The sequence below is a fragment of the Hetaerina americana genome, unplaced genomic scaffold (assembly GCF_022747635.1).
Source record: "Hetaerina americana unplaced genomic scaffold, ioHetAmer1.1.p SCAF_4, whole genome shotgun sequence".
NCBI classification, from domain to species: Eukaryota; Metazoa; Arthropoda; class Insecta; order Odonata; family Calopterygidae; genus Hetaerina; species Hetaerina americana.
The window spans coordinates 32,642,929-32,670,449 of record NW_027286985.1 but is presented as its reverse complement, the minus strand read 5'-3'; the positions used below and the strand labels follow the sequence as shown (position 1 = coordinate 32,670,449).

At 41.7% G+C, this 27,521-nt stretch overlaps 1 protein-coding gene across 2 annotated transcripts in view; it reads right to left on the bottom strand.

Moving 5' to 3' along the window:
• Positions 1–27,521, bottom strand: part of spoon (A-kinase anchor protein spoonbill) — a 131,627-nt gene that overhangs the window by 23,531 nt on the left and 80,575 nt on the right. For both annotated transcript variants that reach the window (XM_071590481.1, XM_071590480.1), the window contains exon 2: positions 372–2,983. In XM_071590481.1, the coding sequence (XP_071446582.1) occupies positions 372–2,936 (2,565 nt within the window). In that variant the 5' untranslated portion in view covers positions 2,937–2,983. The remainder of the gene's footprint in view (positions 1–371; positions 2,984–27,521) is intronic.

Genomic DNA, 27,521 nt, shown 5'->3' with positions numbered 1-27,521 from the left:
ACTCTAAGAACATCAGAAATTTTTCCAGAATTATACCATTTATGAATACACAAAGCTTCTTTTACATAACAGCATCATTAGCCAGCCCAATCTATTATTCCATTATTAATTAAGCTCAGGTTACTTTTCCTGTTTTAATTTTACTGGCACATGAAATCTGAGACTACCTCTATAATGTCATTATGAATGTTCACAATAAATGTGGATACTTCTCCATCATTAAAACTTTTTCATCTCTGCTGGCATTTATTGACACCGTGATTATAACGAAAGATGTATGAAGTACACATCTATGTAATATTTTGATATCCACCATAATGGTAAATGGTAGGGGGTGTTCGGATCACTGTCACATGAAAAAGCAGTCTTACCTCACTTCTGTTATCCGGAAAGTTGGGTGTAGGTGGTGAACTGATACCATTTGCATGCACCTGGGCGGGTTTCCCACTGTGGTCTTCTCCAACATCACCATTTTGCAAAATACATTCCTCACTCTCTCTTATTATCTCCTTGACTTCCATCTTCTCAACCATCTTTTCTACAGTTTCTTCTTGCATCTTCTTCCCTTTCTTCCCCTTACGCTTTCCACCACCACCACTCTTTCCCTTCACCAAGTCTGAATTTGTCTCTGTACCCTTTGTCAACATCTCTCTCTCTTCCAGTTGACTCTGGGATACCTCTTTCTCTAACGATTCTCTCACTTCTGCTTTATTGTTCAATGTAGGATCTGAATTATTGTCGTTGCTCTTGAGAGTTTTAGAGATGTCTTTCGCCAATGGACACACCTCTGATCCCTCTTCAGTCAACCCACCAACAGTGATGCAATTAGGCTTCACTGTCGCCACTTCCACCTGGTTCCCTAAGGCACTGCTGCCACTTTCTGCTATAAACGATACTGCCACCTCCACTGTATCTTCCACAGGAACTGCTGCCACTTCACTCACCGTCCCCCTCTCGTTTGAGATATCCTTTCCTTCTATTTGTTTCGTCTTGCCTCCCTTCCCGGCCTCAATAACGTCAGTAACTCCTTCCCCTTTTGACAGAACCTCTTCAACAGATCCGTCTTCACAGTCAAGGAAGTCACCAGCTACAGCCCCTTGCTTCAATTTCACAACCTTCTCCCTCTCTAATAAAATGTCCTCTGATTTTTCAGTTCTCGATGAAGAAACTAAAATGTCTTTTAGATTCTTATTAGTCACCTCAAGATGACCTGATGAGGTGAAAGGAATATCTTTAAATTTTCCAGACTGACACTCTAATGAAATCACTTCCTCAACTACCCTATCAGATGCCAATGTGCTTCTCAGCTCCTTATCACCTTCAATGTCATTCGATGGCAAATCACAATTACCTTCTAGTGTGTTATCACTGTCATCAATGTAATTAGATTCACATAACTGCACCTTCAATGGTTTATCAATACCCACAGGATTTACTGAAAAAGCAGTTTCAGGAGAATCTGGGCACTGCTTTACTTCTTCACTGGAAATATTAAGACTATCCAATGATTTTAACTTCAGTTCACTTAGATCACAGATCACAGATTTGACTATTTGCACAGTCTCATTCACCGTTGAAGGATAAGTTGAAGTGAATTGTTTGTCAGCACCACTAATGTTATCTGCTGGCTGGGCCTGAGCTTCTTGCACTTTATCAAGTTGACTGCCTTCGATTTTTCTCAAATCTGCAGTTTGTTTCACTCCCAGTGAAGAAACAAGGACACTTTCGTGCTTCTTACCAGCATCAAAAATGTCTGATTTATTTTCCAATGTTTTTCCAAGAGCCTCAATGCCTGAAATTGTTGTAGTATCTTCAATCTTTGTGGGGGATGAAGTCTGTGTTAGAACAATATTATTGGTCTTAGAAATGAGATTTGTTTGGTCACTTAATTCAAACACTTCTTTTCTTGGTTTTCCACTGCCTTTGAAAACTGAGCAGTAAATTCCCTCTCCCAAAAATTGTGATTTTACCTCCTGTTTCAAATTTTCAGAAGTTGATGTAACTTCTGGAGAGTGAACGTTATCCAAATTTTTTCCACTCACAGGATCAGTGCATTTTTCAGCCTCATTCTTAAGTATGTCATCTGTAAAACCATTACTCAATGTGTGGTTTGATTTTTTAACTTCAAATTCAACTTCTCCGTTCACCAGCTTCTCTTTAATATTTATTTCAAGCACCTTGCTCAATTGGGGATTCTGTTTTTCAACAGGTTTTGTTTTTGTTGTCTCCTTGGTTTCAAGTGATGATGCTAATGCATGTGGTGCCCGTGGCTTCTCTTCCAAGAAAATATGTTTCTCCTGGATGGGCACCTCTATTTCAGTTTCCTTTGCTGCCTTCAGCTGTGGCGCTGGGATCTCTGCAAAGGTAATAAGTTTGTCAACAATTTCCACCTTTGCTTTAATTTCCCCGAGTGCTAAAGCTTGGGCTTGTGGCTCTTCTTCCAGCAAAATAGGCTTTACATTCAATAATGCCTCTGTTTCCGTTTCCTTGCCCAACTTTTTCAGAGACTGCTCATTCTCTTTTGAACTGCTGCATACGATCTTAGTTGTCACAGCCTCTATGGATCCCTCTGCCACATTAGATAACAAATTAGGTGTCTCAGTTAACACACTGGATTTGATTCCAATATTCAAATTAGTCTCAGCCTCTCTTGACAAACGTGTTCTCTTTGGTGACTCTTCCCACAGCAACTCTCCGCCCTTCGATGTTGACGGGGTGCTTTCACTTATGGACCTCTTCTTTTCCCTTGATAATTTCTCCCGGGATCTTTTCCTAGAATTTGCCCAATCAGGGTCTTTGGCTCTTTTCCCACCGCCCCTCCAAATATGATGAGAGACAGCAAACAGGGCAATGATCAGGCCAGAAGTTGCAATAATTGCCGCAACAGTTGGAGGCCACTTTATAACCCCACGCAGGACTGGAAATCTGCTTGACATTCTGGTAATTCAGGGTGCAGGCTCACTTGGACACTGCCGACTATGTCCTGCAAAGATAAAGTTGAGCCAAATTTTAGTTTGACAAATTTTATCTGAGGGTATGTTAAGTTCAAAAACCACAGACCTAAACTTATTCTAAATATCAAGTTTATCCTAGAAAACATATATTTAACAGATTAAAGGAAAACTCCAATAGCCATAATAAACGGCTATAGGGGTTTTCCTTTAATTTGTTATTGGATGAGGCCATAGAGCTCAAGTTTCCTACATTTTAAACATATATTTAATTTAAGCCTGGACGCTGCCACATTGATACATTTATTTCATGAGTTTTTAACCATAACTGTGACACTTATCACCTAAGGCTAACAATAATTACTGAAAGTGTAAGTTCTAATGATACAGGCAGGCTTTAGAGAAATAAAGATGGCCATTAATGCATGCATTTGACCTATCTTGGCAATGTCTTGGTTCAAGATGCTCAACGTAGTAGGGATATTAGAATAAGAGCATAAGGAAGATATATCAGGCAAACAAGATAACATAAGGAGAGAATTCATGACAGGACCATTGAGCAAGGATGCTAGAAAAGACTGGTGAAAACTTTGGCATGGATAGATGTTTTGTTCAGGGCAGAAACTTGGTCAATGAAGAAAGATGATAGGTATAGATTGCAGGCTTTTGACATGTGGATTCGGAGAAGAATGGATAAGGTAAAATAGGTGGGGAGGAAAACAAAAGAATAAGTCTAGGCATGGTGCGGAAGGAGAGAGGATTGTTGGCATAGATCCAAAGGAGACACTAAGGTGGATGCAGAGTATTTCAATTTGGGATGGAATGTTAGAGACTGGGAAGAACTTTTGGCAGGCAAGGCAAGGGGGAGGGCAGATGAGAACCGGCATGTTGGATGGTATGAATGAAAGTATCCAGAATTGAAGAACAATTTATTGTAGAGTGGGATATCAGGTCGTGTCTTGTTAGATGAAGCTGAGAATTGTAGGCACATTCAGTCTATGTCCGTCCAAAACCTACCATTGAAGGTGGTGAATAATAATTACAAGGGTACGAAAAAATGCTAACCAGTATCTAAAGTAAAAGACAATGGTTTAATCGATGTAAGTAGGTGCAATATTTTTTTAATACTCATCTCAATCTCGTGTACTACAAATGTTCGACCACTCAGTAAAAATATGAAGAAAAATGAAATACAGGCATCTAAATGTCACTAATAACTTATGTTCATATTCTTTTCTTTCACTCAGCAATATAAATAGGAGATGCCTCTTGACTGAACACGGCCTTATGACTTTTCCAATTGCTCTTTTTTGTGCTATTGAAAAGAAATGTTTCGCCTTAAGTTTTAAAGAAGACTTTCATGTAAAAAGCAGAGAACTCTATTTTCACTAATCAAAGAAAGAATATCTATCTGCCTCATAATTTTCACTTCCATCAATAGATTTAATAAATACATCACATGTGTTTCCTGACGGTGTCTCTATAAGTGGTGACATTTGACCTTCTCAAAAATATAGTAATTCAGCCTTCGCAAATTAGAGGTGGGAAGGCTGAATCTATAAATAACCATTCACCTTGATGAACATCAGAGATAACACTTATCTATGAACAACCTGGAGCTCTAGCCCATCCAAAGAGAAAATTCTGGCAAATATATAATAACTATAAAATAGATAGTGCAACTTTGCTGCTTCTCACTTGTCAATTTGATAATTGGATATATGGTTTCAATTTGCCTTGGTTGACATTTGTTCATGATCGATGATGATAATAAGACAGTCAGACACTGAGACGAAGAATAGAATTAGAAATGCAAAGTATGCATTACAAAGTCTAATATTATAATTTGAAACAATCAAAACAATCCTGCTCCACTCATCAGGATAAATTATATGCAATTTAATATTGCAAAAAATTTCAGTATCTCCTCCACTAAAGTCTGTTATCTGTTTAGTTGATGTTTTATCATCGTTGAATGGGAATACGATATTCTGGGTGAAGACTGATACCTACGATAACATTAAAATATTGAAACATGCCTGACATGAAGGTTTTTTCAGCATTACATATCACGACATTGTTCTCGCATGTTGGTTTCCTGATCATTTCGTTGGATATTGATTATGCTTAAGGTTTTCATAGTATGTACACGTCGAAAGCCCTGCAGAATATTTCAATTGAAAATTGCCCTATTCTATATCCTACTTGGCTAGTTCAACATGAAGGGAAACAAATAATTTGAGTTTCCTTTTGTAACCTAAACTAGGCTTTTTTGTGATTGCCAACCCCAAAAGAGAGCGCCATTTAAGGGTGCGCATGAATGAAGATGAACACTGAGAAAGTTGAATGGTTTCAGTTGGAGAGAGAGAGTAAATGAACGCTCCATAAAAAAATGTTCGGATCCACACAGTGGCTTCCAGTCTCCATTAATGCTACAGAACATGGGCGAAAATAATAATGACGAAGTCGATCACGACTTCATGTTTGGAAGAAAACAATTTCCTATCGGCTCCGGACGGACGTCGTAAGCGTGGGAGCTTTCTCTCACACGCGTGCGTCGTGAGTACGGCCAAGGGGCAGGAGGGGAACGGGAGAGAAGGCAGGGGAGGTCGCCGCCGCCCCACCCGGAGAAAGCGTTCCGCTAAAGATGGGGCGCGGGGAAGGAGGGGACGAATGGGATCGGTTGCAAGGGAGCGAGAGAAAGCGAGGGGAGCAGAGAGGGGGACACACCACGCCTTCCGTCAACGCGGGCATCCACGGCCGCCCCTCAAGAATGCCCCCCCCTCGTCACTGAACCACCTCCGCGATCTTTCCCGTATATCCAAATTCTGCGTCCTCTCATTCGACGTTGCCATTTCATCTCTCTCCCCCTGTACGACTAGTGCTGCGACAAAACCGTCCATTACACATGGGGGTTGATCAACATACGAGTCCAACTGGAAGCTCCACTTCTACGTCTGTCATACTTGTCCGTCCACCGGCTCACACGGTCAGATCAGACGTCTCTATGACCTAGCCGCCGTTTGAGTCGCTATCCGAATGACTTCCAATATTTCGACCAAATCGATCGGATCAGACGAAGAAACAATTCAAACCAACGCACTAGTTACTTCTTCCAAGCATTACATACGTTTATCATTTCATAAAAAATAATTCAATTAACCATTGACTATCTTTCTGTTGCTCGAAGAATGTTTCAGCGTTGCCATTCCGTAGCGATAGTAGTTCTGGGAGTGCAAGCACGATTCGCCCTTTATCAACTTGGTTTTCGATTCAATAAAAATCGATAAGGGCCAACTCTTGTCAGTAAAGCCTAAAAATTATTATCAGTTAGGCTGCATTGCACCGCGATGTAAATGGACGGCATCACACATTACGGCGGTGCGATTTGAAATCAAGGTACCTATTACTACATCAGGGTTTGCATGCCCCTTCTTCTCAATGTTGACCGCATCGACATCCACATGGCCAACCTATCCATACACGTAGATACAGTCTTTTACATCGATGAAGTGTCAATATGAACGACCAGTGTAAGCGGTTTTTTTTTATCATTGCGTTGAGGTGCATCGTTGGCCCTGCTCCTGCGGCCTTGGATTTTAAACTGGATTTTTTCGAAGCCGACGAATTGGGCCCTGCTTGTTGAAATTTAATTAAAAATCTACTCCATTTTTCATGAGACGAATAATTCCGGAAAGAAAAACGTGTTTTGCTCCAGGTCTGACTTTAAATTATCGAAGATTTAGCGGCCACTTACCCCTATAATTGCCTTTACAAGATCAAAATAATATTTTTTATTTATTTTTTACGTTTATTTAACAAGAGATTCAAAAGGATATCGTTCTGATACATAGAATTAAACCCTTATCAACTCGACCCGAGGGTCGCAGGGTTGCCATCGCTAACTTAGAGGCTTTATGACGGGATGGCGCTCCCCGGTGAGGTTGGGGGAGAGGATTGGAGGAATTTCTTTTTTTTTTGCATGTTACGTTGTTATTGCATAATTTTAGCCGCCACTTCAATTTTCTTCGAAAGATTTATTTCACAATGATACCAAGAGTGGTGGTGATTTATATTTTACGAATATCTTATTTTCATTACCGAGGGAGGAAAGGGTTAATAAAACCGAAAATGGCCGTACGTCATTTAAGTACGATCTCTTACGGGAACGATCAGCGTTGAATAACATACCTGGGAGGTCATATATAGCTTCATTCAAGATGAACCTTTGCAAATACCTGGACTGGTTCATGATATATTCTTGGTATGGAATACATAAAGGCCTTTGTAACCTCTGCTACACGCAGAGTTACCACCGCACCATATCATCGGATTACTGGTATAGAAGGAGTTAAAATGGACTTCAGAGGGTATGAAATACATTGCCCACTACATGGTAATTCGAATATGAAGAAATGTATAAACGCCAGTGTTGCGATTAAAGGTCGGCGAAAAACACGTTCAACTTCGCTGTCACTTCCCAAGAACGAGGAGATCCCATTCTGATATTCAAGGGTGATGGGAATTTTCCGATGAAAAATTCTCGGACGAATATGACCTTTGTGGAGCGAGTGGGGGCGATGCGCGGCAGTGGCCACTTACATGAGTTGATCTGAAGGGTGGGCATCAGAGACGAAGGGAGGGCCTAAGGAATTTATCAAATTCTCAAGACGACAAATAAGCGAAACACGTTTCACTCTTATGAGGGACGATAGAATTTTTCATGCTTGAGGTATCTTTATAGCTTGGGATGGAAGAAGTTCAACTGACGTCAAGCGAACATGGCTAAAGCTACCATAAGAAGGCGTCCACGAAGACCGGGAATCGACCATGCTCAAAGAATCTGGGTTGCAATCAAGGAAGTAGTTCGTCAAAACATTCGTATGGAGCATGGTACCATAAGGATCACACACATGGCACATTCGAAAAGAGAATTAGGAAAGAATAGAGGACTTCGAAACAAGGAGCTGGAGGAGAATACTGAAGATTAGATGGACAGGAAAAGTGAGGAACAAGAAAGTAGATAAAAGAGCAGAAGAGGAAAGGAAAATATAGAGAACTCTAAGCAACAGAATATAAATACATTATACAAATAAATACCAATACAAATTATGAAATTTTAAGTCACTTTATTTGCCTGCAACAAAATTGAATCCTTTACTTGGCAAGCCACCGGGCGATTGAAATATCCAAGTCCACAACAAAGTTCCAAATCTCTATTTTCTTATAATTTCCAAAAATGTAGTGGGTCGCCCAAACACCTCGGAGCCGCCGAGAGCCAGGTTCTGGAGCAGTTTGGCAAATGATCTATTATATCATCAAAAATCTTTTATGGCTGGATTTCGATTGAGTCAAACACGAACGGAAAAATTCCGATTTCAAGAGCGAACCAGAAAAAGATATCACAAGGCTTTCTTTTGAAATGCGTCGGCTCCATTGCGAAATTTTCATTCGCCCCGAAAATATAACTGATCCTATTAAAAATGCCAAAGGTTGCGTCTGGTGATAGTGAACGCCGGGGAAGAACGACTTTCCAAGAGTTTTCACCTGACCCGGAGGGAACTCATTGAGCCTTCGGACATCGAAGAGAGAGGCCAACCGAAAAACCTTGCTAACTAATTGGACTGAATAGCAAGGGCAATGCCCGGAAAGAAATGTTTGACCGCTTTGCGATACAGATTGAGATAGTGCAAGTTCGGTGGCTTTCGCGGTGGATCTTTCGATTTACCGCCATGCCAAGGCTGCTAAGAGGTGAAGGTCAGAGGTATTTTTTTATCTCGTCCTCAGAACAATGGGAATATGATAATTACTCCAAATTTCTCGATTTGAGGGGGGGGAGTATCAAAACAGTGCAATGTAGCACGGCAGATTAACAATTCAAACCAGAGCATGACACAGCCAAACATTCCTTTTAAATGATCTAGTCCCGGAATTGGGAGAGAGGGTAAAACTTCAGTTCAGTTTGTGCGACAACTAGCTTAATTCTCCACTGCCGAAAGGCTGGGTTCATAACTCTGGGTGTCACAAGTCACACTAAATACCAAACTTGTTCCTCACTAACTTTAGACTAGATAGACTATCAATTAACGCAGTAAAAAGAGTGCCGAGTAAATTTCGATAGCTATACAATTAACTAGCGGGGTAACCCTGTATCGTACTGATGAAAACAACAGAGGTAACTGATACAGACCAAGAAAACATTTCAAGTAGAATGTAAGAGGAAAAAATCATGTGTGTAATACACTTGGGGTCTTCCTTTCCACACAGTTCAGAGGGTAAAAAAAGAATGGAGTAAGTCCAGGGCCGATTTGCGGCACAGAACGTAAATTGAGATACGTTCGGATATAAAAAAAGACACTATATTGGATTCTTGACACGAAACAAAGCAAATAAACGAAATCAGGTGCCTCCTCATTTAAAGCACAAATCATCACTTTTCCAAAAATCACCGATTACCGCTGGCCCTACCAGCTCTTTATCTCCGCTAGGTATTCACTGAATCAGTCCTTATTTCTATTTTCACTCGTTTTATTCTCTTTCGGCATCAATCCCTCTCACAGAAAGGCCGCACCAAGCAAAAAAAAGCCCGTAACATGACTAGAATGAGGTACAATATAATCCGTTTTCATCTAAAAATTGTTATGATCAAATTAAAATTACGGACGAATACCACGCAAATAAAATATTGATCTAAGTTAAATGACGATGGTTAATAAGATGGGATACCTTGACAAAAATTCGGGAGGCTACTCGGCAAAATACACATATTAAATACGTAGTTATCAACTGAAAACGCCACGAGTGCACATGGTGGAAGAGTGGTACCCTGGGGACGTCGAAGATAGTGTGACACCGTCTCTATTAGTTCTCAATTTTAATTTCATCATGATGTAGCACGTCGTGTTGCGTACTCCGAACGGGATCCCAGAATAAAATGTTAGTTACTAGTAATTTGGCGTCTACGGGAACCCACCCCCACGAACCAATTCATTAAACGAATGACCTAAACAGCAGGTAAGTGAAGGCGCCATTCGGTAATTACATCGGATTTCATCGCCGAGCACAGGAAACGTTTCGTGAAGGGGACATATTCGGAGTACCGAAAATTATGGACCACCACACGGCAAATTTGTCATTTAATTCCGAGACAAGGGTCTCCAAAATTTTCATATTTTATGCGATACATCATAATTCAGTTGCAAAGTGCTTTGAATGCTGCGAAGCATTTCTTAATTTTTGTCCACACTGCTGTTCCTCTGTCTCTGAAATGCTATTTTTATTAAACCCCTTTTTATCATCAGAGCCTAAACACTCGCACGCTATACGTTTGCTGAAATAATAACCGAAAGAAACAAAGACGGCAAAGCTCCCGAGTGATGATTTTCCGACTCACTTATTAGTTTCTCTGACGACCGGAGTGGGTGCCGTAGCATGAGATACGGCATGCATGTGGCGACTCGATTCAAGACACAATAAATCGCCCAACCAATTCGTAGGACCTGAAACGTGGCATCAATTCGGCTACCCCCATGGGAAACATCCTCCCTCAAACCCACGGCCTTGACCTGCTAAGGAAGCAATCTCGGTCCTCCGTTCCACACACACTCTGCAAGCGGTCAAAGATGGTAGGCGTTTGAGACGAGCTTCCCATATCTGTTGTGAACGTCTGACGTGCCCAAGAACCCGTGTTTTCCGGCTGGCTTGAGCTTACTTTCATGAATAGGCCGAGGTGGGAAATGCTCCCCAGATTATCTAGACTTGCAGGCCAAATATTTTTCATTTTATACATGTATTACGCCAGAAAAAAAACTATCGAGTCTTCCACCTGTTCAATGCGTCTAGCTTAAATGCATTCCTATAGGAATTGGGTATTTTCGACCCTCTCTCGTTTACCCCCAATGCCTCAGGAGTAAAAAAAATCATAGAAAACTCGACCGGTGGCTCAAAAATAATTCCGAAAAAAATTAAATCACTTATCGTAAAATGTAAGTCCCTACTTTTTCTATGAAACAACTTCGAAACGCCAAGGATGAAATAAACTAGCAAAGAAATTTTTTTTCTACCGCAGATAGGAGATGTGTCCTAAGATAAGAGATGTTAGTGTGAATTTCACTATCATCTCCGCTCACATTGCAATGGAGAGTTAAAAGTAATCCAGTGTAGTAAATTGGCAAATAGTCTCCTCGGGGTAGCGTAAAATTTCAGTAACAACAATAAAAACCACCAAATATCAGTCAACTTGTGGAGAGTGACCGTTGATAAAATCATTGGTTTATGCATGGACGCCGTTGTTTCCATTTTATATTTCCATCGAAATTTATGAAATTGCGTGACTTTACCAGGCCAAAATAATTGACTAACATTCCCTCGATTACCAACAGTGGTGGTGGCCAACCAGCCAGTAAAATAAATCCTTCTTAATGAGCACCTTACTGCACCATAATGAGCGCTCAATTTCAAGAAACTTTTAATCAAAAATCCTTAGAAAAAGCAACCTCGAATTTGACAGCAACTCTCGAAAAATATATACGCTTCTCCCAAGCCCTTAGACCTGCCCACCCGGAAGCAAGACCTTCTACGAGGAATAAAACGACCTCTCACTTCTCTTGCATCGCCGTTCGTGAACTTCTGGGCACGTTGAAGAGTTCATGGAAATCCAGACACACGCCCGCCAAACAAACGCGCTTAGTAACAGATTAGTTTTCCATAGGGAACCGTTTTGTTGTTACTACCGCATGAAAGCTAAGGCCGTTATGCTATGATGATAACGTTTCGTTTCAAGAAACCCATTTATTTCAGAATGTCTTGATTCATCGCCTACCAGTACATCTATCGACTGGGGGAGAGGTCTGGAGAGGTGAGGCTCCCTATACCTGGGCCTTGGGCTCCATCAATTAATTATCCCAATGGCAGCTAAGTTTTTAATGGTTCTCTGACCCCTTCTTGGTCACAATGGGGAATTAAGGATTATGGATTTATCATTTCTTTTAGCTGGGTTGGATGGGACCCTGTTCCCAGCCCAAAACTTCATAGTGTACTTCATTATTACGCAATTTCAGTAAAAAGAAAGAAGAGATATAATAATCATATCGAGAGCCTCGAAGTTTTAAAATAAAATGCAAAGAGGGAAGAGCAGAGCACTAAGATTAATGCCGAAGCTAGGATTCTCTCCACCTTTCCTACAGTCCCTAAAATTGTGACCACCGTCGTACTCTCCTCGCAAATTCAGGGAAAGGAGGGCAGTTTTATCCTGAACCACATGCCAGAATTGAAGCAAAGAATTGCATAAAACCAGAAAAATCACAGTGGTTGAATTAAGAAAGCAGAGCCTGTCCTGAACCCCGACCCTCCTGGTCAGCGGCTGAAATCCCAGCCCACAAGACTTTCACGCCCGTACTCTCTACCAATCAATTCCACCGAATGTTAGCCGGAATATCGGAGAGAAGGGAGAGACTAAGCTATTGACCACAGCAAATCAGCGAAATGGTCACCCTTCAAAACGTCGGCGGCTTTCACGTTTCTCGCACTGGCATTGCCCGAAAACTATGCGACAGGTGGCATTCCCGCCGGCGAACTCGAAAACTTTCGTTTCCCGCAGTAAAATAGGACTTGATTACGCAGGCGAAGAATTTACGGACGAGGTCCACGATGTAGAACTGACGAGGGACGGAAAGGCCAGGAGTTATAACACGCGCGGGGGTGCAACAGGAAGGCCCGGAACACTGTCGAGGGGTGCCGCTATTGCCCCGCCCACGCCAGATCTCAAGGCTGCTCCTGGGGAAGGGGGAAGGACAGGGAGACGTGACCGGAATGCGGTACATCAAGCAAGGGTAGGATTGGGAGAGGCTATTGGTGGGGCGAGGGGAACTTGAGGAAAAGAAAGAGAAGCATGGAGGGGGAGGCCGAGCGGAGAGGCCCTCGCCCCCGCCTCTACACTTCCCAGAAGGCATGGGCCAGAACTGGACGAATGAATGACCGGCTGGGTGTCGGGAGACGGATCTCCGCCGGCCACGTCACGACACCATCCGTCAGCAGCGACCCTCGAGAAGTGCAGCAGCGATGAGTGGTTGCGGGCTCCCAACTGACAGATTCCTTCGTCTCCCGCGGATACACCCCACCAAGCTACGCAAGTGCATCACTTGGCGCGCTATAATTAATTCACCTCTGCCCTTGTGGCGACGTCGTCCTATTTCTCGTGCTCGAGTACACGTTTAATTCATTACCATCACGGTTTCTTTCTGCCTCAGTTGTACGAGCGTTTTCACAATTTCGTCGACAATAAGAGGTTACTGAACGGGTGCGTTCTGCGGTCAATCAGCGTCATCGATTACGCCACCGGGTGGACCCTATGAGCACTGCGGAATGGGGTCGTTGATTTTACAGGAACCCTTCCTCATCGTAGCAAAGGGCGAATTTTATGTACTTACGTTGTAGTTCGTCATCACGCACTGTACGCTTTCCTTCGATATCCCGCATCTAACATCATTTTCTCGCGCAACTCAGTAGAAAAATACCTCCGAGAGCTTTCTTTAACAAGTAAAATGCAAAACCTCTCTACATTAAATAGGCAACTAACCATAAAGTAATGAACTGATGCCGTACTCTGGAGGAGCAAACAAGTTTACTTATGAACACGATGCTTCTATGCGAGATTCGGCCTAGAACGTCGCCTTAAAATTACACCACCAGGGGAAAAATGTTTTCACACATTTTTCATACCATTTTAGAAAGGTAAAAATAACCTTTGCGCAGCAGTGAAAAATCAGTTAAATGCCATACTGGTTGAATGAAAATGAAATAACGAGAAGGAATCAAAATTAAAGCGACAGTTGAAAAAACTCAAACATTCACCGGTAACACACGTATTAGCCTCGTTGTGATTCAACTGAGAAACGCTTTCACGACCGTGAAATGGCAAAGAAGTGACCTTATTCAGGCGAGAAATGTTCACAACGATAGACAGCAATCGAACACTAACCGAACCCAAAAAAAATATATCGAACGCATTTCCCCAACGGTGGATGCGCCATTGCGCATGGTGGACCGACAAAGGCAACGATGATGAATGAACCCTGATGATAACGCGCGGCTCTATAACACCGGGATACGTAGGGAGCAGCGCATCAACCACCCACAGGTTAATTCAACTAACTCGGGTAACGGTCCCTCAACCCCCCCCTAACGCTCCATTTCGCGGAACCAATTGAGGTGAACTAACCGAGGAGAGGAGGGCCTGGAGTGGGGGGTGGGGAACGGCTGCAAACTCTCCCTTGATCAACACCCACCCCTCGGGAGGTTAGTGAACGGTCCCGTACTACCGACCCTTGCGAAAGGCGGGGGCGTCCACGGTCCCGGCGACCTCGGACGGGTTCTCCCGGAGGAAGAAGAGGGATTTAACCGGTATAGGGAAGGGATAGGGAAAAACTTAACCATCCCCGCCCGCCGACGTCGGGGCAAGCTCCGGCTTCACACCGAACCCTAAGACTCTCACCTGGAGACGAGAGGAACTTATCCTCGGAAAGGCTTTGGACTGCGCTCGAGCAATAACGTCGGCAGCACCCTCCCTCACCCTCGTAAATCCACCCGCCTCTCCCGCTGCCCACGGGAGTGCTCGGTGGGTGATATCTGGGCGGCCTTCCGATGGATTTCGATTGCGATCGGCGGGGGCGATGACCCTCCCACGTCTCTCCTGGACGACGGCGGAGTGAGACACCCGCCCGTTCCGCGAGGGGATGGGGGCGGAGGGAGAAAGAAACCCGTTCTCTTGGGCGCAAGCATGGCCTAAGGCGGCAACACAAATCGGAGCACGGGCCGGCGAAACAAGATGAAAAAAAACGAACACTGAGATCCAATGGAAAAAAAGTGTTACCGCCGGGACTGACGCACAAGCAAAATCACCATTCGCGGGGGACGCGACGTTGCCAATAGGATTTGCTTCTCTCGGAAAAATTTATCTCGGCCCACGCCATTTTTTCAACTGCGAAATACTGAAAGGGTTTCTACGATTTACTCTGTATCGTATTTCTAATTTTATTTACTTTCTGTTAGATCATTTGAACGTAAATTTTCTGTTTGTTCGAGCGCTTACATATCCACCATGTATTCTCAACCCCTATTCCATTACTTTCTTTAAAGGAATAATGGCCGTGAGTTCCTCGATGAGCTTCATGGCTAACTGCATTCATTTGGAAATTAAAAAAAAAAAACAAAAAACTTTATAGCAGTAGAAGAAAGATGATTGGGCGTATATAAAAACCGCACGAAATAAAATAGATCTTCAACAATAAATATTTTCATCGAAAATAAACCGCAACTGCCATTTGGAAAACAAGCATTGAATGAGATTCTGCTGCTTTTTTCGCAAATTATGAATAACTTACAGCTCAAATCAACTCAACTATATTTATTGACACGCTAACATTTTTAAAAATATTTCCCCCAGAAACCCTAATATATCTTTGATGGTCCACATGACTTAGCTACCTCTATGTGGAAATTAAAAGAACACAGACATCCTGGAAAACTGATAATTTCTGTGTCAAATATCGCACGAATAACGAAATTCTCACGCAGGTAACATCCACGTGAGATAAAATGTAAATTTGGACCTTACAGCATACTTCCACGAGCTAATTCACGAAGGAAAACGGCCAGACTTAAAGACGACGACTGGTTCAACAGGTGAGGGTACAACACACTTGCCGCTTGAGCCATAGAGTTTATGCGATTCACAAATTTACGGTCAGGGGTCTAATTTTTTTACCTGAGCTGCGAGCATCATCCCCAGAAGACAGAACACAGCTTTCGTTTGGGTGATCATGGCCATACACATAGGCCGGATTCGATCTCAGAACTCTCCAGCAAGTATTCGGACGATCCACCTATTAGGCTACAATACCTTAAAAATCGCAATGATCTAGATTTGTGCAAGGATCTTATTTAGTTTTCATGACTTTTGACAATTGACGTTAAAAGTTATTCAGCTAAATGAACTCGACAAATAAAAATATGTGCGATACACAGAAATTAAATGTGCCAAAACATTGATATGCGCGTATTTGTTGCAATTCGGATTCTGAAATCTTTGTGAGTTGAGTTCTAGTCATTTCTTCGAAACCTTCGAGAAAGGAGAGAAAAAAGCCAATAGAAAGCTCGTCGGATGCGATTATTATATTAGAAACAGACGGAAAGTAGCCTATTCATTTCCCGGCCTTTTTTCACAGCGACTGATTTATTCGTTTATATCCAAAAAGTTACGTTTTTTATCACTTATAATCCTTCTGCCCTGTCACACTTTTTCACAAATATCCACCCACCCTAACCCCAAAATTGCCTGTAGTCTTCTAGGTGTTCCGACTGGATGAGCTGCTTCATTCCGGGGTCAACGTTTCACCCGTGGAAGAATCGGCCGAGGACGGAAGCGGAGTTAGCTGGTCTCAACAGCGGAGCTGCCCACCCGCTCGGAACACACAAGGAGTCTTCCCTGGCAGCATTCGCAGCGAAAACATAACACAATAGGCATCTTCGCCTTGAAAATTACGTCGCATCCGCCTTTATGAGGATTTTTCAAATTTGAATCTTTTCTGAGCAAAGATGTTCAACGGGGGAGCGCTGCTACTGTCACTCGGTGCTCCCAAGCGCCCAGGTGCGACAACTCTTACCTGCCCATCGTGAAGACTGAAGGCGATTTCTTTGTGACGAGAGACTTCCTGTACCGTTCAACAAATCAAAAATAATTTTACTCTTGATCATTTATTGCAATCGACCCCGATTTGAACGCAACGGGGTCATTTTCTAGGTAGATTCTGTTGAAAACAATTATTCATTTCAGAGGATAATATACAATTGATTTATTTCAGAGATAAAATTTACAAAAGACCTGAAACCTTCGATTTGACATATAGCAACTCCTGCCGTGTCACATTTTCACCCATCCATCCTTAAAGGCCGTCTTACACGATACTTATTATTTCAGTACTGCAACCAGTACCGAATTCCGTATAATTTCAATTGTATCTTTTAAAAGGGGGAATCGTATTCGATAAATAAGCCGAATTTGATTATTAGTCCTGAAAACGGAAATAAGTAAAAGTAATTTATTTATGTTTTTCCGATTCTGGAATAAAAACGACCCATCACAGATGAGCAGAGGCTTAACATTGCGACTACCAAGGTGGCGCTGGAACAAAATCGTCTTTCAATAAACACTAAAACACAAAATACGAATGCGTTTGCATACGCAAAAAATGTTTACAGTCGAAATGACATTTGAATTATTTAAAAGGGTTCACCTGAGACTTAGCACCACGTTTGCATCCAATATAGAACATTTTTATTTCGGTAACTGAAGTAAGCATCTTGTAAAACAGCCTATAATACAAACCGAGCCCATGAGACACTTCCTGGGTCATTTGGCGTATTGATGCGTAACTGGTCATGCCATACACAGTTACGTTCCTTTCCCTAACTCCCGATTAAGCTGAGAATGAGGTTTGAACAACACGAGCGTCAGCTGTTCAACGCAGGCTAATCCACGTAGAAGCCATCGTATGATTAAAAATCACATCGTGGAAGTAAAACAAATCTTCTTGGTGAGAAAATAAGGAAGTTGAAGTTTGAGGAATAAGGTATTTATTACGCTTGCAAGCGACAAGCAGACGTGCTCCACGAAGAGCACGTCACCCAGAGTACGATAATGACAACCGAGAAGAGGAAGGAATGGACAGGACGGATTGCATCAGAGGTGATATAATGCAAGAGTGTACACAATTAGATAATGGAGAGGTTCGATACGAAAAGAGGACACCTCCCTTGTCCGTCACACGGCGATGAGACGGAAAAAATATCCTCGCTTGGCGTCTCCTGCATTTGCCAGATAACGCCGGCCATTCCATCTTCCCAATTACGCAGGCGAGCCCCATCTCAAGGCGATCTTAAGATAGTACGACACACGTCGAAAAACAAGATCTGCAGTGGCCCGCAGAGGATCGGGGTATAAAAGATAAAAGCCATTGGCAATTATAAAAAAGGTATTCCATTCGCTGTTACAACTATATAAGTTTTGCCTAAAGGAAACCCCCCCAAGTTGCAAGCCTACTCAAATTCGCGCATGATGAAATGAATTTCATACGAAAACTTACCATTGCATGTAATTCATTCCCAGTGATATTTAAAAATATCTATGTAGACGAGCTAGCACCTCTTAAAACGAATGCTCCCTTATGATGCTTCAAACGCGTTACCTGATCATAAAATTACGACACCTCTCGAATGCCTGGGGGCTCGAGGGGAAAATAAAAATGAATTCCGAATACTATTAAACACTTACTGTACAATCTCTTGGTTCGCCCATGTGTTGATAATCCATGAAAACCGTGAAATGTCATCGATCCGAAAATTCCTTAAAAACTTTACTAGCGTAAGTTGGCCATGAGTCATGTGGATAACCCGAAATATTGCATGGACAAACCACGATAAACCAGCGATTTATTGATTCACCGCAAATATCTCGAGGGATAACAGAAGATGAAACCAGTGTCTTCGCAACCGCGCCTTCAGAATTTAATTTTCCACCGAGTGGGATGTCATACGTGTGGAGAATATTGCAACATATTTATCCTCTTAAAAATTAATTTAATTCAACGAATAACGCCAAAACAGACGTTGCATATTTTCAACGAGACAGAAGACGTTACAAACACTAAGGTCTTCACTACAGCAAATTAAAAAATGGTTCACCGTTAAATCTCATGCAAAGAAGGTCAATGCCCCGTACCTCTAGGAAATGCAGTGTGCAAGAGTCTCAAGGATCAAGCGAAGGCACTTTTAATGGTTAATTAACCAGGAATTGATTGCAATGTGCAATTACAAAATGAGAAAACCACAGTAATCACCATAGGTTATTTTAAACGTAGGCAGGAGAAATTAAACACGCTTGTAGGCATTTATCCCTATTCCCAAGCACCGCTGCAAGCCCGTCGGCGACAAGCGGATCGGCTCCCGTTCCCGCAAAAAATAAAACATCCCCAGCACGGCCGTGGAAAAAGGCTTCCGGCTGTTCCTTTGGTTGAGAATTTCAAGGGAACATTTTTCGTGTCGCTCCATCCCAACAATTCAAGCATGTCACGTCTTCAGTCGCTCAAGCAATTATGGATTTCACTTTCCGCTATGAGTTTGTTTTTTGTTTTCTTGCGCTTCCATATTTAAAGCAAAGAAAGAGCCACGGAAAAAATACAAACGCTGAGAATTGACTTTTGATCATGAAAAAGACTTTTGTGTCCGGGCCGCCAAAATCAACAAGATCTCAAATGGTAATCAAATGAACAACGTCGTATTTCAAAACTTTTTTTTACACCTTTTGAACGATATAACTATTTATTAACATGCACTTTTTAAATATTTATGATTCCATCGTAAATAAATGTGTGGGATGCAAAGCTGCTGATTTGATTAAAATATGGAGCGATTCCACCCAGTATTGTCGTACACCATTTAGTTTAAACATCCCTTCCATCAGATTGGAGCACTTCCGAAAGAAGTCGCGACCACGAATGGGGATACCTGTGTACGGTACATCGGCTCTATACGTACTTACCCATGTACGTAATTTCTCACGAATTACTAGGTGAAAGTTGGGAGGAACAAACTATAGCACAACTTGCGGTTGATTATTCTTTATTCCTTGATACAACTTGTAGGTTTACATACGCAATTCTGTCATTGTTCGGGAGATGAATGGAAGTCAAAACTACAGCTAAAAACACACTTCTTAGAACTTAAACCTTTGGTTATTTAAATTCACTGCAAGACGGTTACCGCTAAATGGAAATCTGCGAACACCGAATGACATCCCGTGATTCAAAGATGACGAAAAACGCCCATTTATCGAATCCCGACGCCGTGTCATCGCGAACGCTTTTATTTCTCTAGCGAGGTCAGCGCACATGAATGATCCACCCTTTACCTGGCACGCTCGTCGCCGTTGACGGATCATGCCCATGCCCATCAATGTGTCTGACACGTGATGAAGTAAATATTGGCAGTTATCGCTAAAAAACTTAACACTTCAACGCCCTTCGACTAGTCTGAATGGGATAGAAGCAACAAAGATACACCGCAGGCAAATCCGCAGGAAAAGAGATCCGCTTTCCAGCAAGTCAAAACTCGAAGCTCTCAAATTCGCCACAAGCAAACCAAAAAGTCAAAGTGACTACGGCCAAAATAAATATTAAGAGTTTCAACAGTTTTATTGAATGATCCAACTCTATATTCGTTTTTTAACAGAAAAGTATAAATCCACATCTTCAAAAAAACCAAACAGGAAGCAAATATAACACGGAAAATGTGTCAAAATAAAATTTTTTTGACGAACTTTTTCACTTTTAGAGTGATGTGCTACCGGAGGATTTGCCAACGGTTCGATTACGCGTGTGAAACAAAACTAGATACACACGACAGAGCAGTCATGAGTCAACCATTTAACGCTACCAGATTGCTTGATCAATTTTTTTTGGCGACCCATTGTCATTCTGTGGGTCAGTAGCCATCAAAGCAATCCTAACTTAAAAGGCGACGTGATCGATCGCCTGCTCCGTGTGGGACGCATTGTGTCAATAATTCCCTCCCTCCTCCAGCCATAATCCTCCGCTTATGTTTCCATCTATTTCTCGTATAACGAAAATTATGGGCAGACGCCTGGATACTGATGAATGTTTCATCCAAAGTTATGTGCAATATAATTCCGAGAAAAGAGAAATGAATTCGGAAAACACTTCATCAAATAGGGCTAAAACAAATACGGCATTAAAAGTGATAAAACACAGATAACAAAGATACGCTATCACAGAAGCTTTATACTCGATACGGTTGGGCTACCGTAAACGAGTATTTGCGAATTCAAGTTTTAAATCAACAATTTGGAAATGGGATGGATTCGCTTGAGCCTTCGAATGGGATAATTTGGATATTTCATAGCTCGCCTATTGCCTTACATGGGAAGGTCTCGAGGCAAACTTATAGGATGCAGCTATAGTATCTTTTAATGAGTACCAAAGTACGTTCTTGATTGCCGGACGCAACTCTTTCTTCCAGCTGAGTCGGCATTTATCCTCCGTCTGGTCAGTGAATTTATAATAATAAATAGTCGCGGAAATAAATCACATCGTCCCACATTATCAAAAATGCTCACAAATATAATCTATTTCCCCGCCAACCTCGAAATAGGTCAAACTTTTAGGATGAAAAAACTGACAAGAGTGGTTGAGCCTTTTCTGCTTAGCCATAAAATGCTTTTTTACCAGAATCAGCATTGACGAGAGCGAAGGAGTTACATTCGGGCCGAGCGACGCGCCTCCACCATTCACTCTAAGAAAGATGGAAGTAGTTAATATTTATAAGTAGTGATTACTTCTCCGAGGCAGAAAAGGCATTTAGTGATGACTTAACAATGTATAAAATAATGTGGAAGTTTGTATACAGTTTTACATAAAAGAAATATCATAGTTGTTTGGGTTTTGAGTTCATACTAAGGAAAACCGTCAGTTATGGTTATCAGTTTTCAGTGTTTTTTAAGCGATAACATTTTCTTTTGTGACACACATTTAAAACATTAAACAGGTGCAGACATATTCATGTTTACATTATTTTCAATGATTTTTTTTAAAACGAAAGCGGATGTTTCGAATTGCTTCACTCCAAACGAATATATATGAAAGTTTCCAAAAATTCAGTTTATTGGACAATGTACTTAATTGACAGGAGAAAACACGACTGAATCAAGTAACCTTACCTCCGCATGTGGAACATCATTGAAAAATAACCTAGTGTATATTGTACGCCAACACATGGAAGAAACTGGGAATACCGTATCAGACGATATTCATGTCGACGCCACGAAAATGTTTACAAATCCCGTACCTTAAATTTAAAAAAAAAAACCTTTTTCCAAGCGGCCTCGATGATTCTCGCGGGCCTTAATATTTGTTTTACCCCGCTAAGGGATGGCGGGATATACATATTCCGAGAAGAATGAGCAGTCACCCAGAGCGATGGTAAGGGATCCGTGTTCACGAGTCCTTATCGACTTCGCTGATAATAACACCTCACAAAATCAAAAAATACCGCAGGCACCGCGACGTGGAATCTACTATGTTGCGAAAACGCCAACGGCCCTTCAGACAGATAGCGCGTCGTCGCGTCCGGCCCAAGCTTGACCGTGACCCCACACCCCCTTCCCCAGAAAATAGATAAACCGACACACATAGAACGAAAGGAAAACATACATTCTAGCTGACGAAGCGAAAGAAAAATCGACCTCGGGTAAATAGCGTGACCTTTAAAGTGTACGCAATGAGTTAATTATTTCAATATTCATGCCATAAAAAACAGCTCAAAGTGGATGAGCGCAACTGAATCTCTCCGTAAATAAGGCTAGTAGTTACAACGATTGCATTGAAGTGGAATCCTAACTTGTGAGGAGCACTTGCCCACGAAAAGGGGGTGTGCGAAACCCTTGAAGGTCCCAGTTCCTTGACAGTGGAAATGACAAACGTAATTTGGTGTGCACAAATAAGTAATATTTGAATTGATAATTTGCAAGTTAATGAATGCATAGTACAAAAACCGTAAAATACAAGCAAAATGAAAGGTTGCTATGCACAATTCCCAGCTCAAACTATTCGAGTGGAGTAATGGTCAGAATAAGAACTTCCGTAAAATATTCCGAAGGTAGGCATGGCATTTGATAAGTACGTTAAACAATGGAAAAATTACATGAATAACCAAAATTATTTTTACGATTAAAAAATAATCCTAAATACTATTTTTTAGATCATTACACTATTAAAAAGCAATAAAAATGGTTCTAAGGAAGGAATATCACATTGATTCAAATGAAACCGACACAAGGAAATGAAATTGTGCAAAACGGATATCCTAAGCATCAATATTTGCCAATGCAAAGAAAATTGAAACTTTTAGGTCCATGCCCTTTTAAGTGACCATGGGAAACATCGAAGACTTGATGAAAAATTAAGTACTACTCGAATTATCCGGTGAGCTCCATTACTTTTGCACAGTTTCAGAGAAATATGAAATTTGATAGTTAATTACTTCTTAAAATGCGAAATTGTAGAGAAAAAATATATTCTTTTATGAGGACAGAGATTGGTTATATACACCAATTTGCGCAGTTTCAGATCAAGCAGTGGATTTGTTCGCTTTCGATGACGCCACTCTCTACCCGTTCTCCCTCCCGAAAATCGCTTCGGAAGCATATTCCTTCCTCGGCTTTTCGTAATATTGCGACTTCACCCCGACCGGCAATGAAACTCTTACCCTCCCAGCGCACATCCCTCAAACCCCTTCGCTTGGGATAAGGAATCGCACTGATACGCAAAGATTGCGCCAAAGACTTGAGCGCAATTGTAATACGGCTAGGTTGCCATCCTAAGTTTCCTATAATCCTCTGGCGATTTCTGCACGCCAACGTTCTTTGCTGCACAGCACAACAATCTCGCATTTCTACAGAGCACCGCGAAGACTGTACATTTTGGAATATGGAAATAATGTAGGGCAAAAGGTCTGCACGTTCTGCGAGAGTGCTTTAGGAGTCTCCGGCGAAGCGCGACAGTTTTCAGGGACAATCTACAACCTAATTCTTCACGGTGCACTACCTGCAACAATAAAAAGCGGCGGAGTTCAGCAGACGAGGTTGAAAGACGGCCCCCACGCGAGCACTTTGACGCTAGCCACGCGTTGCGCGGTAATTTTAATCTCTTCCCATCCGTACGGCCCGACGCTGAGTCGAAGTGCCGATTCTCTGGGGTGGAGAAAATTTCCTCTTAGGTGGCGTTGGGTGCGCGAGGCGAGACAGCCTCCTCTGCAGGGACCAACGTCACAAACAATTAGGGTTCGACTTTTTAAGAAAACAAACATGACGATGATGACAACCGCACTGAATCATTAACAAAAGGTGGACGATTTTAAGTTTCAAACAACTACAGAAGAACTAATTCAAACCCCCACGTTAAATGCTTGGGAGAGGACCAAATATATGTATACGTAGTTCATACATTCCACTAATGCGATACATCATTTTATCTGGACGGAAACTGGAAGAATTTAGATACACAATTGGAAATCCGTTACTTTGAGCGTTACTTTTTTAAATAGTTGGGCTGCGGGACAGAGTTTTTCAGTATTCTTTCATTACCACCTTAACAAATTAATAGCAAAAGTTGCCGGGGGTAAAATAAACACGGGTTTTTTTCAACTTTACCACTGATAACGTATGTTCACTACGAGCAATGTTATTTCAATAAAACATCTACTATGAAACTGAAACATGGTGCTGGAGGAGAGCTGCAGATTAAATGGACAGGAAAAGTAAGGGGCGAGGAATTGTAAAAAAGAGCAGAAGAGGAAAGGACCACACGGAGAACTTAACGGCAAAGAGGCAATGGATGGATTGGACATACCTTGAGGCACAATGGATGAGTTTGAAATATAACAGAATGCAATATCCCTCGAGAGAAGCCACGATACAAGTACACAGGATAAATTAAGGACGTAAAATAAAAAATATATTAGGGGTTGAGGGAATTAACGCAGAATAGAGAAGAATGGAGAGCTGCCGTACATCAGTCTTATTGATGATGATCTATTATGCCATTATTGCCTGGGACAATCCCTCTACCTCCAAACAGAACAAAGAGGTCAACTACCTCATATTCTTCAATCAAACCGATTCAACAGCAATTAACCTTAAATGGTTAAGCCGAAAGTGGGTTCTTATGTCTCCTCGACTTCCAGGAAATCCATCCATGCCTCTAAATACATAAATATCACGAACAACATAAACCAAGTCATTTGTACCCTTTCACTTTCACATTCATGTGCTCTGAAAATTCAAGTGACTGTTGAACCTTTCCGAGGAATCGGGAGGATATTGACAAGAAGCCACCTGTCCTTCTCGACCAAAACATTCTTTCCCCTAAATCGAGTCAGAGAAGAATTACACCGAGCACAGAGAGACGGTTTGTAAACAGCTTTCGTTTAGACCCGAACGAGGTCTCAACAAACATGGTCCTTTAGGGAGATTAGAAGCTTTAAAACAAAATAAGGAGAGGAACTTTCCTTTGGCCGATCAATGCCTGATATTTTCCCAGACACACGGATAGGAAGTCAAACAGCAGGTGACGATATTATGACACTAAATGGAAAAGGAAGAGAAGCCATTTAAAGGTGGCTCCTTCGCAATACAAATACATATTTCGTTCACGGGGCCCACAAATACGAGAATTTTTCACACGCCGTGGCGTTATTACGAGGCGAGTCCCACCCTCACTTACAGCAAGACTACCGTCGTTTTGATACTTTATACATGTGAAGAGTAATAAGACAGCGATATCGGATACCACATTAACACTTTCACCGGAGAAATTTAGTACAAATATTTATTTCCACTTGCATACTATCTACTACTGTAGGCCAGAATATTAGTTCTCGAAAATTCTTGTTTGTTCTTTGTAAGTTGGTTTTCGAGCCACCGTTAACTGACATTTGCATTAATCACCACAAGTGGCTAAAAAAAATAATCAAAATGTTCTTAAAATTGAAAATTAGCTGTTACGTTATAGAAACAACAGTAAAATAACTTTTAAACCTAAAAATGTGACCTAAATTCCGTTGAATGTTCTGGACATAAATGCAATGCCAACGTTATTCTCCGTTGATCAGAGACGAATGATTCCAGACCAAACGAATAAATAAATCGAAATGCCAACGACCTAAAATGGTGCAAAAATATAACCTAGAAATAATAGTAATAGGTAACAAAACGCTTAAAATGACTTTGACGGGTAAATTAAACAGTATTACTGGCTTGAAATTAGGAAAATAGTCTACATCGACGGGAAAAAATTGTTAATGAGAAAACGCAAACAAAACTTTAAATGAGAAAAGCCAAAGCAATAGCCCCGCAGATAAGGAAAATCAACAGCTGCCAGATAAGCGAACAAATCAATTAGGAAATAACGTTGGAAAACCTGGTTGTGCCTGCTAATCTCATTTCTGGCTCCCGCTAACTAACCAAAATGACTGAGTAAGAGTTACTTAAATTAGTTAAACCCTAGCCCGTGCATCCCCTTCCCATAAATCACCACGCGCAATCTGAGTGTGTTTAGACATCATTTCCTTCTTGTGGCGCGTTATGATTGGTAGCTTTATTACTTACGGCCAAGTATTATCTCTCTTACTAGTTAGTTAATATAACCGTAGCAGGTTGCTTAGGTAGCGATTGTATAGTATACACTTTTATGATGCTAACGTGGCCCGAATTCCATGGTAATTCAGAGTGTGTATCCACGTGTAAAAGAGGTGAGTAAACCGCATGGCATCGATTCTCGATGCGATACTTCCGACCTTTGATTTTATAGCGTCCAACCTGTTAACCACGTGTGCCACGCAAACAAACCTCATGCCTCGACGTGCATAATGCGATACTGAATGAAGACTGGTGACGCTGCTCGAGACCACTGCTGCGCTAACGAGAAAACTTGTCTTTGTGCAATCCACTAAGTTTCTTGAATAAAGATGCCATTGAGATCCAAGGAGTAACTACCTAAGGCGACGCAGTGATTTCCATTAACGCCATTACGAAGTGAAAACACACAACACACGTCACAACATACTATGCATCGTCAAAATATTTCACCTATTCAAAATAATTAGGCTTTTTGTTCAACCGAAGCAAAATTAGCCCTGCGGACGATGCTCGAGTCGAGTTTCGAAACGTCCGATAACATGGAACCCCTCACCCGGTGGAGGACCCGAGAAAACTTCAATAAGCAGATTCGCCGGCAAATCACCAGATCTAACTTCTATATGAAGACATATTAGAGAGGCTGAAGTGTGTAGTGGTTGCATTAAAAATAATTACTAATAAACACGAATCATTCCCGATGAAGCCAACACGTAAAGATGGTTGATTCAAACACGTGCGTTTATTTAGGTCTCCCAATACATTTTTCGACAAACTACTCCATTTTTTTGTCGCCCTCCTACTCCACCATAATTTACTTATTTAATTAAACAGTACCCTGCAAATAGTACTGGGGCCAATAGTACATTTTCAACACCATCGCTAAAGAGGCCTTCTTCCAATTTATGAAAGAGATTTACCAGTTTTCTATAAAAAGTAACGATAACAATTTTTTCCTGACATGTGCGTGGAGTGCTGAATTCAGACTGTCAGTTGAGTAAGCGCATGCTCGCAGATGGTATTGGCATTGATAAGATGACAGTGCACACCATTATCACCGAAATTTTGGCGAGGCGAAAGATCTGCGCTAAACTCGTCCCGAAGGTCTTGAGGGACGACCATGAGCAGAGCCGAGTATCTGCTTGCGGAGACCTTCTGCAAAGACATCGCGACAATTCCCCAAGACCCTTACAATCCCGACTTGGTGCCAGAAGACTATTTCCTATTCCCAAAAGTGAAATCTTCCCTCAAACGACACCACCATGGGACCACAAGGGTCGTTAAATAAGCTTGCACGCGTACCCTCAAGG